At 46.2% G+C, this 16560-nt stretch overlaps 1 protein-coding gene across 2 annotated transcripts in view; it reads left to right on the plus strand.

Annotated features, from left to right (window-relative positions):
• Positions 1 to 16560, plus strand: part of CLPB (caseinolytic mitochondrial matrix peptidase chaperone subunit B) — a 144193-nt gene that overhangs the window by 104827 nt on the left and 22806 nt on the right. For both annotated transcript variants that reach the window (XM_039252059.1, XM_039252060.1), the window contains one exon: positions 11931 to 12045. In XM_039252059.1, the coding sequence (XP_039107990.1) occupies positions 11931 to 12045 (115 nt within the window). The remainder of the gene's footprint in view (positions 1 to 11930; positions 12046 to 16560) is intronic.

Raw genomic sequence — 16560 nt, forward strand, 5'->3', positions numbered from 1 at the left:
TTTATCTTCTCAACCAAACTTTTGAACTCCCTAAAAACGGTCAGCTTTCTGCTCCTCCCAGCCACCAAGCAATCACTCAGGAACTACTTGGCAGTCCAGGCATTAGAATCACAAATCTCAGAACTGCCAGGGACCTCAGAAATTGTCAAGTCCAGTGGTAAGGAATCTTACCAAAGCCTAAACAAATTAAGTCAGGTGAAAATAAAGATGTGGTTGAAGAAGAGGTGGACCAGAGTCACACCCAACTGGCCTAGCCCTTCTCTGCTGAGCAGCCTCTGGGGAGGCTCTGCTGTGAACAAACGTTTTAAGTCTCTGCAGCCTAAATCAATGGACTCGTTTTACTCCTGGGAAAACTGGAGCCCAGGGATGTGACGTGACTTTGGTCCCAGAGTGAGTTAGTGTCAAACCTAAACTAATAGACTTGAATACGAGGTCAGGTAATAGGTTCAGTCGTAGGACTGGAACTAGAAGACTTAGTGTCAGTCTGGTGTTCTGTCCAGCATTATGGAGGATGTAACTTAAAATGATTCAGTGTGACAGGTCCCACCTAGTGGCAGATATTCTCTGTGTCTTGAGTAAGAGCACTGAGGTCATTGGACTGAAACAGACAAAATATGGGTTGTGATCCCAACTCTACTACTCACTAACTGGGTGATGTTGGGCTAGCACTTGCTTTCATTGAAGCTCAGTTTATGTCTGTAAAATGAAGACATTGGACAAAATGGTTTCTAAGATTCCATTCTTTATACAGTTGTGTACGTGTCAAGATAACCCAGATTATGTTGTAACAACCCAGAATTTCAATGGTGTAAAACTATTAAAGATTTGTTTTTGACCTCATGCGGCCTATCCATCTTGGGTCAACAGTGGGGGCTCTGTCATAGGCCCACAGAGACCAGACTGGCATTGCAGCCACCCTCTGGGATGCTGCATGTTGCTTGCCAGAAGGAAAAGAATGCTCTGGAGGGTCTTGGATCTGCAGTTAAATGCTCAGTCTAGAAGTAGACCCTTTACTTCCACTCACAACTCACTGGACAGAACTAGTCCCTTGTTCCCACCTAATTACAAGGGGCCGAGGAGAGTAATCCTACCATGTGGCTACAAGGGGGCGACTAGAAATATCTGGCAACCAGCATTAACCATACAGTTTGTCTCCCTGGGAGTCTTAATAACTACCTTGCTGTAGTTTCCTCCAGAGAAGGAGAGGTAGGTAGGAAGGGAGATGGACTTTCACAGCACATCCTGAGGGGTGCTTGGGACTAGCAAGGGTGAAAATTCCTAGAGAGCAAGTACTTCCCTCCTCTCTGTTCAGATTTTCCATCCGTAGGAACAGCCCTAGAGGTAGAGTCAGTTTGCCCAAGTGCCTTAAGGATATCCCGAAATGTGTTTCACGTAACCTCAGACTGCACTCCTGTCATCCCTCTCAGGCGCAATAGTGCTCCCATGGGAGCACACCCTAGACTTGGCCAAGAGAACCTGTGGTGTGTCAGGTGGTCTGACATAAGGCAGGTCTCTTAGTGCCAGCCTAGATGGAGGGGTTAGAGCTGCTGAGGGATCCTTAACAAAATTTGCCTGCTTAAGAAGTAGCTTGATGTTGGCCGTGTTAGTACAAGGCTAGGGTCTGAACGAATAAATGGTGGTCGTGTTCCTCTGTTCCAGTCAGACCCTTCTGGACGACAGAGGACAATCGCAGACACGTCCTTCTGAGTAGACATGGAGCTCTTAGAATCTGTGCAGGGTAGGACAGCTAAGGGGAAAGAGGAACTGTGCCAGAGAAAAAGCCAAAGGCAGGAGGGACATCGGCCCAGAGAAGAGAGACCACCTGTAGGCACAGGAATGGTTGTGAGGGTAGGGGGTGGGGGTGGGGGGTTACATTCAGTGGCAGAGCTGGGACAGAGCCAGGCCCGATGGCCTCTATCGGGAGGAGCTCCCTAACGGAGCCATCACGCAGTGTGTGGAGCTGCCTTTAGAGGCTGGAAGACCACGTAGAGACAGCCTGAGGTCCTTTAGCCTCTCCATGGATGACTATTTCCCTGTCGTCATCTCTCTGTATGTCATGCTTTCATCTGGTCTGGAATGTCCCAACTGTCCACTGAGCATCTCTCTTTGATTGCTCTACTGTCCTGCCACCCCTCAGTTCTCCTTGGGTATCAGCATTGTCTTTCTCTCAGTTGCCCAGTATCTATTTTGTCATCTTTTCTTTCTGCTGTTTTTTTTTTCTTTAAGCTGAAAACAAAACAAAACAAAACAAAACAAACCTACCTCTTCAAAATCATGAGACAGAGTTTTGTGGGAAAAACACTGCTTTAGACCTGGTTCTATCCCACTGTGCCAGTAAGTAAGCAGCAGCTGCTCCTCTCTGAGTTCACCCTCTGTCCATATCCTAATGACTCAGGCCTGGAGGGTGCTGAGGCTGAGACCTCATTTGCTGGCTCTTTGTCTAGACGTGGGTGACTGCCTCTCTGATCTTATCTCACTCCTTCTATGCATCCAGCATCCCCTGCTTTCCAGCTCAGCCTTCTCCACCTTCCCTATGACTCTATAGTCAAATATCTGCTCATTATGGAAAGCGTATAAGTATAAAAGTCATATGTCTCATTATAGAATATTTGGAAAGTAAATTGAATTTAGTACATATTCATGAATGTCTGTGTGCCAGGCCCTGGGCTAGGTAAGAAGACAGATGGGTGAAGCACTCAAAGAACTTACCATCTGATGAGGAGACAGACAGGTAAACCATGAAGGTGAACCAGGGAAGCCCAGGGACTGTGGGAATCCAGAGGTGGCTTCAGATCCTGCCTGGGGAGATCAAGGCAGTCTCACTGGAGAACAGCACAGCTGAGCTGAATTTCAATTAACATTCTTGCCCTATTGTCTATATGTAATCACTATTAATATTTTTAATTATTTATAATAATAGTAGGTACCTCTTATTAAGTGCATCTAGGTACTATGCCAGGTGCTTTCTCTGTATTTTTTATAATCCTGTAACAAATCCGTGAAGCAGCTCTTATTACCTCCATTTTATAGATGGGAAAACTGAAGCTGAAAGAAAGAAAGCAGATACTTAACAGAAAATCAAGTTGTTAAAAGTAACTATTGGGATATGAATCAGAGGATTTTCTTTCATGATACTATATTTGCCTTTTCTGAACCTTATCTGTATATATATGTATATAGATGGCCTTTATTTTTTTAACCTGGTTGATAGCCTACTGTACATACAGGCGTCTCAGACTTGCAGCCATGTTTTATTTTACCAATCCAAGAATTTATTACAAATGTGACCCCATAAGGGTTGGGAGTGTGGATTCCCCCCAACTCGCTATTATATTATATGCTAGCCTAACAGACATTTATATTTCCTACTTGGCCCTAAAGGTGTTTGAGTTATGATCCTAGTTCCATATTTAGAATTTGCTTTTTTTCACTTAATTTTTTTTAAGTAATCTCTATACCCAACATAGGGCTTGAACTCACAACCCTGAGATCAAGAGTCACATGCTCCTCTGACTATGCCAGCCGTGTGCCCTGCTTAATATTATTTCTTGATAATTTTCCCATTTTCAAGTTATCCATAAGCCTAATTCTTAATTTCATTCTGCCTTTTAAAATGTGTCATTTATCTAAGAATCTCTGTCACCTTTTTTTTTTTTAAGTTTATGTCTTTATTTTGAGAGAGAGTGTGAGTAGGGAAGGAGCAGAGAGAGAGAGGACAGAGAGAATCCCAAGCAGACTCTGTGCCAACAGCATGGGCTTGGGCTGTGAGATATGACCTGAGCTGAAGTCAGGAGTTGGATCCTTAACCCACTTAGCCACCCATGCGGCCCCAAAGAATCTCTGTCACCTTAAGTAGCCTACATGATTTTCTCCTTGCTGCTGGTTTGCTCAGTTTCTCCGCTTTCTCTGTGCAGAAGCTTTCTTGGGCTCCCTAAGAAGATTCTCAGAGGTGGATGAACCCCAGCTCCTGTCCTCTGAGCTGGCCATCTGGAAGAGGAGGACAGGAGAGAGGCAGGTGCCCTTAGCTCTGATACCCAGAGACTGATTTGTACATTAGGAGAGGTCCACAGAGAGTTTGGGGGGCTCCAAGAAAGCATGGATCACCTTCAGGCAGAATGAGCAGGGCAGGCTTCGTAGAGAAGGTAGTTGTGATCTCACTTTGAAGGATTTCGTTACATGGAGAGTTTAATACTTAAAGCTTAGACGATTTTCATGTTTTAACTAAGAGACGAAGGAGAGAGGTAGAAATATATCTCTGTGCACACGATGGCAGATAAAACAAAAATATGGGGAGCTATTCCATGATGAATATTCAGCTGAGGGGGACGTACTGGTGCCAGCCCGCATCTCCACTCCCAGATCCTCATTCCACCGAGACTCACGAGGAATTTATTGCTCATTTTAATCACACCCAGAGAATGAATTGGCAGGAATATTAGGCAGATAGGCCTATCATATATATTTTATTTGCATATCCCGGTGACAGAATCACAAGCACATTTCTTGTATCTATATTTTTTCATTTGCTTCAGGGGTAGCTGGGGATGCAGTGCTCCCCTGGGCCTGCATTCTGGGCTGCAAACCTGGGTGCTAAGGAAAGCCCTCTCAGAGAGAAGGAAGGGGTGAAGTACACAAGAGAGTAAGAGGGGTATCTTACTCCTGTCGTAGGATGAAGTGACACCCTTTCCCCACTTTGCCCAGCTTGTTCCCTGCTGCATCTCATTTCAAGTGCCAGCATGCCCCATGCCTGGCCCTGTGCCTGGTCCTACAGGGATGAGAGTACTGTCTGACCTTCATTGCAGGTTTACAGTGGGCCAGACACAGAACTGTATGCTTTATGGGGACAATCTTTTGCTTTCTCTTTTTTTTGTTTTTAACTTTTAAAAAACTTTTTATTGAAATATACTTGTATAAGGTGCACATATCTTAAGTATATAGCTCACTGTATTTTCACAAGGTAAACACATCTGATCAAGGAGCAGACCATTATAGACACTCAGAAACCTACCTTATACTTCCTCCAGTCACTGCCCATCCCCCAGGGGTAAGCATTATCCTGATTTATTTTAATTTTATTTTTACACAATGTCAAAAATAGTGCAATGAATTCTGTAAACTCTTCACCCACATTACTAATTGTTAACATTTTATCACATTTGCTTTATTATTATATATAGAGAGAGAGACAGAGAGAGAGATGTAATTCTTTCTGAACTGTTTAAGAGTAAGTTACACACACGATGCCTCTTTATCCCTAAATACTTGCATTTCCTAAAAGGACATTTTCTTACCTCAGTACAGTGCTCAAAAGCAGGGCATTAATATTGATATTAACTAATCTATGGACGTTATTCACACTTCATCAGTTTTTTCCAATGATTATCTTTATAAGAAAAGAAAATTCTAGATCCCAAATTAGATTACTTTCATATCTCTTTAGTAGTCTCCTTTAATCTGGAATGGTTCCTCAATCTTTCCTTGTCTGTCATGACCTTGACTTTTAATGGGTACAAGCTGAGTATTTTATAAACTGTCCCTCAGTTTGGGTTTGTCTGATGATGTTTCCTTATGATTACATTCAGATTATGCATTTCTGGCAAAAACACCTTTTGGTGTTTATTTCAATAAAATCATTAGTTAGCCCCTGCTAAAAGTAGGAATAGGAGATCTGTGTTTTAAGTCTTATCTCCCTAAATAAACTCTGAACTCCCTAAGGCAGGGAACAAGTCTTATCTCCAGGGTGTAAAGTACAAAGTCTGGAGTCAGACTGCAAAGGTTAGCATTCTGTCTCTATTACTTGTTACCAGTGGACCCATGCTTTAATTTACTTCATCTCTGTACAGAGGAGGAGGAGATACACTGAACTACTTATGGCCAGGAGGATTAGAACAGCTGGTCTCTCTTGGGGCGCCTGGGTGGCTCAGTTGGTTAAGCGTCTGACTTTAGCTCATGTCATGATCTCATGGTTCATGGGTTCAAGCCCCACATCGGGCTTTGTGCTGACAGCTCAGAGCCTGGAGCCTGCTTCGGATTCTGTGTCTCCCTTTCTCTCTGCCCTTCCCCCACTCATGCTCTGTTTCTCTCTGTCTCAGTAATAAATAAAAATAAAATAAATTTAAAAATTTTTTTTAAAAGTTAAAAAAATAACAGCTGGTCTCCAGTCAGGTGAGACTCAGCAATAGTTGCTAAAGCTAGTGAGTGGGAATTTGAGGGGTAACAGGATTATTTACATAGGCTAAGATCCTCACCTCACAGGATACTTATTAATTACAAGGGGTAAAATTATAGTGGAAAAACATGGCATAGACTACCTTAACCCAGTGATCAAAGTCAACATCACCAGTTAAAGGGTAATCAACATCCTGTGCCTCCTGATATAATGCACTAAGAAGAACACAACTCATCTTCTCACTTGAGCCAATCCTGCCCCTCTTAACCTTCTCTCACCAGTCTTTGGGTCAACCCAGCTATTTGCAGGGTGACCTGATCTGATCTGCATATCAAAACATCACTTTGGCAGCAAGGAGGATGGGCTGGAAGAGAAAAGAATGGAATCCAGGATAACATAATGGTCACAATGTGATGGAACTGACCCCTGTTATGTGCCCTAACTTCTTCCACAGGGATATATACTTTATGAGCTAGTTCAAGAGATTTTCAGGTCCCTTAGGTGCCTCTCTCATCCCACAGGCCCCTTTGTTGGACCTCCTGGGCTCCTCTTACCATCATTCCCCCACTCAACATTCTTTCCATCATGCCCCAACCACAGTTCATCTGTTGCCCTCAGTCCCTTTGGTGATTTCCCTACCAAGTCCTCTCTGTCATTGTAGCTTCAGAGCATGAGAGAAGCCCTGTGATGCTAGTTGGGATCAGAGTCAGGAACATGGGGCATACCTGAGTATACCTAGGAGCAGCCTATGTAGGCTCTGTGGCCCTGACCTCCCATGAGAGGCAAATTGTAGCTTGGCCTTTCTTCTGTTCCTTCCTCCATTAAGTGTCGCATTCTTGCCTAGAGTCTCATTCTGCTTACTCACCACTCCCACACCCGCCTCAGCTGCCCTTTCAGTGAACACATTGCCAGTTTCATTGCCAGATCTGTTCTTTGATGGACCCAATAATAGGAGTGCCTGACATACCCCTTCTCTCTGTAACCCTCCCCCAAAGAACCACTCATCCCAGCTATCCACTGCTGAGTGAGTCCAGCTAGGCTTCACCCCAGCCTACCAAGCCCTTTCCTGTAAATGTACTCATAGCCAGGAGGGGTGCCATATTAAATCAAGAATGATAGAAACCAGTGGCCATGATTATCCAGTCAAGATGCAGCATGGGGAGCTGGTTGCTGCCAGCTCCAGGTGAAGACTTCTGAAGCTAATTGCATATGGCTTTTATTAAGATGATCACTCCCCCACTTCTGCTCTTGTGGGTGGTTTCTTCCTAGTGCTCTCGACCCAGTACCCTCTGCTTCTAAGGGCTGGGTCACCAGCCCTATCTTCTCCTCTAGTGGATCTGTGTCAAAGCAAGGCCTTGACCTCAGTCCCTATAGGCTTCCTCTCCATCTCTCGAAAAGCCAGAAATAGTAGTAGCCTACATTTATGGAGCCCTTACCAAGTACCTTCTTCCACCTTTCTCTCCTTCCCCAAATAGAATATATACAGACCAAATATTTTCCTTTCCTGGGTTCTTTCACAAGCCTAGGCTCATAGCTGATGCCTTAAAAAGCCATTCATGCAGGGGTGCCTGGCAAGCTCAGTTGGTCAAACATGTGATTCTTGATCCCAGACTTGTGAGTTCCAGCCCCATGTTGGATGTATGGATTACTTAAAAATAATAAAATAAAATCTTCAAAAAAAGCCACTCTTTTATTTAGCACGTTTTTTAAAAAATACAAACTCTGTGCTAAGCATTAGGAAAAGAGCATGAAGCAGTAAACTTTAATCTGGTTTAATCCCAGCGTCCTATATGTTTTCATCAAAAAGTCTGATCCATTTTCAGAAGTTTTTCTGAGTAGATATTGACGGCTTCAGGCTCAGGGAGAATCAGGATGTGCCCTGATTTAGGCCACAGGTTGGATCTTTCCCAGGACCATCTACAGAGCTCCTGAGAAACCAGCCAGATCACAGTATAACCCTTTCCCTATACTCACCCCCCATAAAAGCCAAGGACCCTTTACCCTTGCCCAAGAAAATAACAGGAATACTAAACTCATGACATTGAAGACAAGTTATGGGAGTAGAAATGTTTCCCTGGAGAAGACTTAGGGAGACCACAGTGGTCCTACCCAAACCAGCAAAGTAGCAAGAAAAGTCATGTTTGCCTGTGACAAATGAAAAAGATATGTTCTGTGAGGCCCCACATATCAGTGCAGGGAAGGTACCTAGAGGCTGAATTCTCCACCACATAAGGAAAACTGACAGGCAGAGATGAACTGCCTTCTGCAGTTGGAAGTATCCCCAGAACCCAGATGATGTTGAGACTGTACCCTAAAGACCTAGGCTTCCTGAGGAAGGAGACTCAAGAGCCATTTCTGGGGTAATGGGGGCATAAGTGGACTAGGCTCCTAGCTTCTGCTTTAGCCAGAACAACTCTTCATCTGTGGAGCCCATACAGGTTAAATTAATTAAAAAGGTTCCAATGTCTCCACCCCACCTCCAGAAAAGCACTGGGTTAAATAGTTATCAAAATGCAGTGAAGGAGAGAAATAACATTTATCAAAGGCCTTCTAAGGGCCAGCTACTGTGTTCTCCACTTGAGTTTCTTACACGACCACTTCTGCCTGTATGTTTGCTATGTGCCAGAGACTCTGCCGAGTTCTTTGTGTATGTTATCTCACCTAATTCTCACCAGCATCCTGCCAGGACCCTGCAAGGTGGGTGTGAGTCACTGTCTCCGTGTTGGAGATGAGGAAATGAAAATTCTGGGAGTTGAATTAACTTGCCCAAGGTCAACTAGCTAGTAAGTGAATGAAGCAAGGTTTGAATTCAGGTCTGCCTGAAACAAAGCTGCTTATTTCTGCCACACAGCTTCACTATGAGCCAGAAGAGGAGCCAAACTTCAGGTAGGGACAACTGTAAGAATTAAAGGAGACACTGTTTATAGAGTGCAGTGCCTTTGTGTAGTGCCTGGCACTCAGCACCTGCTCTACAACCAGTAGTAACCTCATTCAGTTGGCAATATGTATTGACTCCTTCTGTGAGCCAGGCCCTTGCTATGTGATGGAGCTCTTGAGGTGAATAAGACATGATCTTTGTCACCAAGGACCTCATGGTTGAGTAAGGAGAGACAAACAGGCGGTTAAATAAGTACACTGGAGGTCCCAGGGGCAGGCATGAAGATGGAAATACAGAAGACTTTTGTGGTGAGGGAACAGTATGAGCAAAGGCCCAGAGGCAGGAATGCTCTGAGACCCATCTCTGAGGGGAAGTAAGGTTTCCTTACTCAACAAACCCTCAGCAGTCAGCTTCCATTGCCTCAAGCCGCTTTTGTAACCTGCCTGACTGCAAGCGGGCCAGGCCACTAGCCAGTGCAGCACCAGGCAGTATGTGTGCATGTCACCATCAGAGCCCTCCAGCCCAGTGGACCCAAGTGCTGAGAGAGGCTGGGTGGGCAGGGAGGAGGAGGAGGCAGATATATGGTGGAGTCGTCAGAGCCAGGTGATGTATGTGGCGCCTGAGGGAGCTGCACAGTGACACTCTGGATTCCAACCGGCAAGCGTCTCTCCACTGGGATTGGCGCCGAATTATTGCTCCATATGAAACCCAGGACTGATGGGAGCTTTCAGTTACAGACTGATAGCAACAGCCAAAATTGGATTGTTTGCTATTTATTTTTTTTAACTTCTGTCAAGGTCACTACTGTAACAGGAAAACACTGCCCAAGCAGCAGGTATTTTTCATCCACTCTGCCTGCAAGAGCAATCTGTAGCCACAACTTTTGTGACAGGGCCTTTCCTTGGCAGCTTTCTCTCTAGAAAGCTGTCAGTGTTACAGGTCTTAGGGGAAGGGAGCCTCCTGAAGATCCAGGTCTTTCTGTCCACTCCAGGACCTGCTTCCTTCCCCCGTCCACCCTGCTCCATGAGCACTTGATCGTCACACCTGCACACTCACCCTCCCTGCCTGGCCTCCAGGTAGTTCTCCATCTCCTGCCTAGCCCAGTACTCCAGCTTCTTCAAGCCTCCAGTCACCCAGAAGACTCCCCAAAATGTTCTGGGCTTTGTGTATCCTTCCTTCTTTGGACTCCTGTGCCTCCCTGTGTAGCTGTTGTGAATTCTTTGCTTTTATCTGTCATCAAATTCACTTTTGAAAACATTCACCAGCTGCCTCCACTGTGCCAGGACTCATGTGTGAGTAAAAGACAGTGCTTGCCCTCAGGCAGTTCATAAATCAATTTAGAGGACAGATTCACAAACATACAACAAATTTGTTTTCAATAGCTTAATGTTTTTTTGTATTTTCTGTGTTTGTTTTTTAGTGATAGGTACAAGTGAGAATTAGGCACACATGCTTTGGAGGAAAATGGTCAATAACTGCCTGAGAAGTATTTGTATACAGGCCCAGCCTCACTTCTCTCCTAACTTAGAGCTCCCTGAGTACAAGGCCTGGCTCTCCTTTCTTCCCTGCAGTGTAATCATACTCAGGCCTCCTCCTTCTGTCTTCCCTGAAGTGGACCAAGCCCAGGGCCAGACACGTACCAGGCACTCAGCAGTGACTAGAATCCCAGTCTCCCTCCCCACCCTACTTTTTCCATCATGGCATGCACAGGACAAAACAGACAATAATTACTGAATAACTGTGTTTAATTGAAATGCAGTATCGTGGAAGTGGAGGGTGTTCATACTTCTGGCTTAAAAAACAAAAAATTTTTTGGGGTACCTGGCTGGCTCAGTCAGTGGAGCATGTGACTCTTGATCTCAAGGTCATGAGTTCAAGCCCCACATTGGATGTAGAACTCACTTTAAAAAAAAAAAAGGAGGGGCGCCTGGGTGGCTTAGTCGGTTAAGCGTCCGACTTTCGCTTAGGTCATGATCTCGCGGTTCGTGGGTTCGAGCCCCGCGTCGGGCTCTGTGCTGACTGCCAGCTCAGAGCCTGGAGCCTGTTTCAGTCTGTGACTCCCTCTCTCTCTGACCCTCCCCTGCTCCGCTGTCTCTCTCTCTCTCTCTCCTATAAATAAANATAAAACATTAAAAAATATTTAAAAAAAAAAAAAAAAAAAGGAAAAGACAGGGCACCTGAGTGGCTCAGTCAGTTAAGCATCTGACTCCTGATTTTGGTTCAGGTCATGATCTCATGGTTCGTGGGTTTGAGCCCTGCATCAGGCTCTGTGCTGACAGCTTGCTTGGGATTCTCGGTCTCCCTCTCTCTCTGCCCTTCCCCTGCTCACACTCTCACTCTCTCAAAAATAAACAAACATTAAAAAAAAAAAAAAAAGAGTAAAACCAGAAAAGTTTTCAAGAGGCCAAGTGGAAAGGGGAAGAACCTATTTTTATTAAGCGCTTAAAACTGAATGCCAGCCATGATGTTAGGCACATTATATATATCATTATATTTAATCCCCAATTTACAGATGAAAAAACGGGGAGTAACTTGCTCCAGATGATAGGCATGTCTTATAAATGATAAAGCTAGGATTCAAACCAAGGTCTTCTGTCAGACTTCAGAGTCAAGGGTTAATCTACTAGCAGTGCTTATTTTACTAGCAGGATGAGCCAGGACTCCTGAGCAATGGCCACCTGAGGTAAAGAGAAGGAGGTGAGGGCTAGGACAAGGGGACAATGGGAAGGACTGGGCCGGCCTCCAGTGGGCAGGAGCCGGAGTGTGCATTAAGACCCCTGGAGACCCAGACCTGTGTTTTTTGCCCTTGGGTTATAGAGTAGAATGAAACTGGGATCCTGTTGGGCCCTGTGCTCCTGAGCCACCTGCCCTCTCTCCCCACAGTACCAGGAGAAGCAGCGGAAGCGTGAGGCCGAGGAACGGCGCCGCTTTCCCCTGGAGCAGCGGCTAAAAGAACACATCATTGGCCAGGAGAGTGCCATCGCCACAGTGGGTGCTGGTGAGTATCAAGATGCCAGCTGGCGCCAAAAAAGGGGTGGGGAGCTCATGGTCTGCTTCAGTGAAGTGTATATCCTGCTGACACCAATGTGCAGAAGTGGCTAACACTACAACTTAATATTTGTTGAGCAGTTTCTGTGTGCCAGTTATTGTGATAAGCTCTTCACGTATGTTGTCATTTAGTCCTTACAGCAACCCTATTAGGTTAAATCCCCATTTTACGGATGAGGAAGCGGAGATACAGAGCACTTATAATACTTGCTCAAGGCTGCTTTCCTGTTCTCTGCCTCAGACCTTGATCTGGTCCACTATTCCCAGTGACTTTTTAGGTAGGCAGACTGAGCAGGAGCTTGTCCGTCACTTGTAATATGGCAGCTGAGCCAGAAGTCGAACTTGTATCTTTTGTCCCAGCCTGGGATTCTGCCACTTTTCAGTGTAGTTTGTCAGCATCCGGTTCAATTTTAGGAGAAATACCCTGAACAAGCCTTAAGTGCTTTCTTCTTGACCTTAGATGCTCTTAGGTCCCTACTGGGAGCCAGACTGCTCTCTGGTATAACCCCTACTGCCCATGCTCTTAGGTCCCTACTGGGAGCCAGACTGCTCTCTGGTATAACCCCTACTCTAACGGCCCTTCTGCCCATGCAGACCCCACTAGAGAGAATTACTAGAGTTCTGCTCAAGATAGTGGTCTCACTTATCTTCTCTGACTCAGGTGCATGACTCTCTGAAGAAAGAGCCTGCACCTGGCTTAAGCAAGATATGCCCCAAGGCAGTGGTTCTCAAAGCATGGTCACTGGACCAGCAGCATCAACATCCTCTGGGATTTTGTTAGGATTGCAGATCTCAGGCCTCACCCCAAACCTATGGAATCAGAAACTCTTGCATGGGGCCCAGCAATCTGTTTTAACAGGCCCTGAAGGCAATTCTGATGCTCAGCTCAAGTTTAAAAACCTCTGCACTGTGGTATGAGGACATCCATTCATGTTGCTTACCCCTTCTCTCCAAGCATCTGGACCTACCAGATGTGGCTCAAAGAAGCCACTTTGAGCAGTTGCTGGATCACATCTTCTTTAAGCACCTGATAAAGGCTTAGTGATAAAAGAAGACATCAGGCTATATTGTGGTGCCCCTCTGGGACATTCTGGAGCGGCATATCAGCCCTCGGATACCAATTAGAGGAGTAATTGAAAAATGAAGGCAGCTACCCCTGCAACACAGCCCAGCCTGATCTCCATCACCCTCACACAGCAGTGGGACTCATGTGGCAGTCATGAGCCCCTCATCAGCAGATACAGACCAGAGCTGCCTCACCAGCTAGAGGTCAAGAGGCAGCCTGGAGGCATATACAGGAGCCAAGGAAAGCTTTTTGAACACATAGGCCCCACTACTCAGGCCCAAACCACATCAGGCTGCCCTTTAGGGTCTGGATATAGACATCCACTCTCAGCCACCACCTTACAGGTGGTGACACCCTACTTCTTTGCCAAGGTTGTAGCTGAGGTGGAGAGAGAGGAGGCCCTGGGAGCTCCTCAGGATTGAAGAGAGGAGTTGCCCATGGAAAAGACACTACCTGCGCAGAGAGCTAAGAAAGCATCTCCTGCTGGAGTCTCCTGTCCACTTGGGCCTACTCTGCAGCCGCCATCATAGTGTTTTCCCTCTGCCCTCTCCCAGCAGGTTGTCTGCTCCTCTCTGACCTCCTGCTTCTCCCTGGCTTCTCAAGCCCTGTAAGACGTGATGCTCCAAGAAGTTGGAGGGAGGGGAGAGGAGGACATGGGAAGGAGAGATTTAGGCCAACCTGCGTTAGAATAGCAGGTCTGCCATTTCTCAGCTGTGCAACTCCAGCTAGCCACTTGGCTTCTTTGAGCGTCAGTTTTCTCACCTGTGAACGAGGGAGCCAAATCCAGGACTAACTGACTATAAAGTACATGCTCTTTCCAGTGTCTGTCGTCAAGATGTTTACCATCTAGGGTGGGGCACTGTGTTCTTTAAATTAGGCCCACAGTGGGGCGCCTGGGTGGCTTAGTCGGTTAAGCGTCCCACTTTCGCTTAGGTCATGATCTCGCGGTTCGTGGGTTCGAGCCCCGCGTCGGGCTCTGTGCTGACTGCCAGCTCAGAGCCTGGAGCCTGTTTCGGAGTCTGTGACTCCCTCTCTCTGACCCTCCCCTGCTCACGCTGTGTCTCTCTCTCTCTCTCTCTCTCCTAGAAATAAATAAAACGTTAAAAAAAATAAAAAATAAAAATAATTTAATAAATAAATAAATAAATAAATAAGGCCCACAGTTATTTCCTTCAAGCCAAGACTGATCCTTAGTCCCAGAGGCCTCTTCCTCTGATCCTACACCGACCTCTGATGCACCACCCACTTTTGTCTCTCCTTGTTTTTGGCCCAGAGCAGGAGTAAATGATTGAGCTGCCCACTTCCGAAGGGTTGGCAGAATGTCTGCCCTGAGAGCTTCCCTCTACCCAAAGCTCCATTCTGTTACCCAGACTTTGCTTCCAATTGGGAAAGTCCTACATCTTGTCCTGTGGTATGTAGGTTGACCCTGCTGTGGCTTCAGTGACCCTTGAAAAGACAGACAGGTATTAGGGCCTGAGCTGTGGGTTTGGTGTATTTCCTCCATTTGTATTGTGATAACTGTATGCTCGCCTAGCTGAGAAGCCTTTGGCTGGTGATCACACTGATAAAGATCTGATAGTGTTCACCTACCAACCCAGGTGAAGCACGAGGTACTCTGGGCCACAATTAGTGTCAGGCAAGCAGCAGCCAGTGCTTCAAGATTTCTAGACTGAAGCAGGTGTAGGAGACAGAGGCACACCCAGAGGGGTAGGCCAGGCCTCTCTAGATCTTCTAGGCAAGTGTCAGATATATGCTAGGGACTGGCTGGGTGGAGCCTGGCACCCCAGGGGTACCATGAGGATGGGCAGCCAGAGAAGTGCCGCAGAATGAATTGATTTGATAAATGGCCATTTATTACCCACACGAATTGGCTGAAACCAATTTCGGTCACATCAACCCCTGGTAAGTGCTGGGATATTGATTTGTGCAAAGTAATACAGTGAATTTATCAGTGTGATCCCCAGCTGCAGGGCTTCTAGCAAGCCTGGCGCACAGTTACCACCTTACAAATGGAGAAGATGAAGCACCAACCCCATACCTTAGGCCCCCATGGCCTCTCTGGTCTTCTAGGGTCACTGGAGCCAAAGCAAGGCCAGCCTGCATCCCACAACCCAGAGCCTTGGCACTGAAAGTGAGGCTTTCCTTCCAGAACCCAGAGCTGCTGTTGGTCATGGGAAGGGAAGGATGCCTACCCTGTTGGGCAGACCTCCTGGGAGCTTAGAGACTCCATATCCCACCATTCTCAGAAAAGCAACCAGCTGTCTATTCAGCACATGCAGGACTAGATTCCACCCCTTCCTCCAGCTTGTCTACCTCCCGTGCTTCTGTCTCAGTAAAGGCACCACCATTCCCTGTTCTCCTAAATAAAAACTTAGATGATTCCTTGGCCCCCTCCCTCTCCCTCACCCCTTACAGCCCATCAAATACCAGAATCTAGCATTCTGCCTCTTAAATGGGTCTCAAAACTTGGTCTTTCCCCTCCATTCCCAATACCATTGCCTCTGCTCAGGACCTCAGGATCTCCCATTTGAACCACGTAGTAGCCTCCTCCCTGGTCTCCCTGCCTACTTTCCTTCCCTTGTAATCACTTCTCCCCAGCTGGAGTGAGCTTTGTATAATGTAAAAACTCCCCTGTTTGAAATCTTTGAGGGGCACCTGTGTGGCTCAGTAGGTTCAGCGTCCAACTTCGGCTCAGGTCATGATCTCACAGTCCATGGGTTTGAGTCCCTCATCGGGCTCTGTGCTGACAGCTAGCTCAGAGCCTGGAGCCTGCTTCAGATTCTGTGTCTCCCTCTCTCTCTGCCCCTCCCCCTCTCGCTCTTTGTCTCTGTCTCTCAAAATAAAATAAAATAACGACATAAAAATTTTTAAAACTAAAATAAAATCTTTGAGTGGCTCTTGCTGCACTGACCAGTACACAAAGCCCATCCCTGCTGCTGCTCCACCTTCAACTGCCGTGCCTTCCCCCACCCAGTTGTGCATCACATACACCAGCTGCTTCTGCTTTCTGCACGTGCTGTGTTGATCTCCTGCTTGCATTTGTTGATGCTGCCCTCGCTGCTTGGATTCCTTTTCTTCTGGCCCTTTACCCAGCCCAGCCCAGCCCAGCCCTGCCTATCTCCTATTCTGGCTGGTTTTTACTTAGCCTAACTCAGTTCAGAAGTAATAGAATGTATTTCGGGCGTGTAGTTTGGTGAGTTCCTTATAGATTCTGGATATTAACCCTTTATCTGATATGTCATTTGCAACTATCTTTTCCCATTCCGTTGGTTGCCTATTAATTTTCTGGGTTGTTTCCTTGGCTGTGCAGAAGCTTTTAATCTTTATGAGGTCCCAACAGTTTATTTTTGCTCTTGATTCCCTTGCTTTTGGGGATGTGTCAAGTAAGAAGTTGCTGCG

The sequence above is a fragment of the Hyaena hyaena genome, unplaced genomic scaffold, assembly GCF_003009895.1.
Source record: "Hyaena hyaena isolate Hyena2069 unplaced genomic scaffold, ASM300989v1 scaffold_406, whole genome shotgun sequence".
NCBI classification, from domain to species: domain Eukaryota; kingdom Metazoa; phylum Chordata; class Mammalia; order Carnivora; family Hyaenidae; genus Hyaena; species Hyaena hyaena.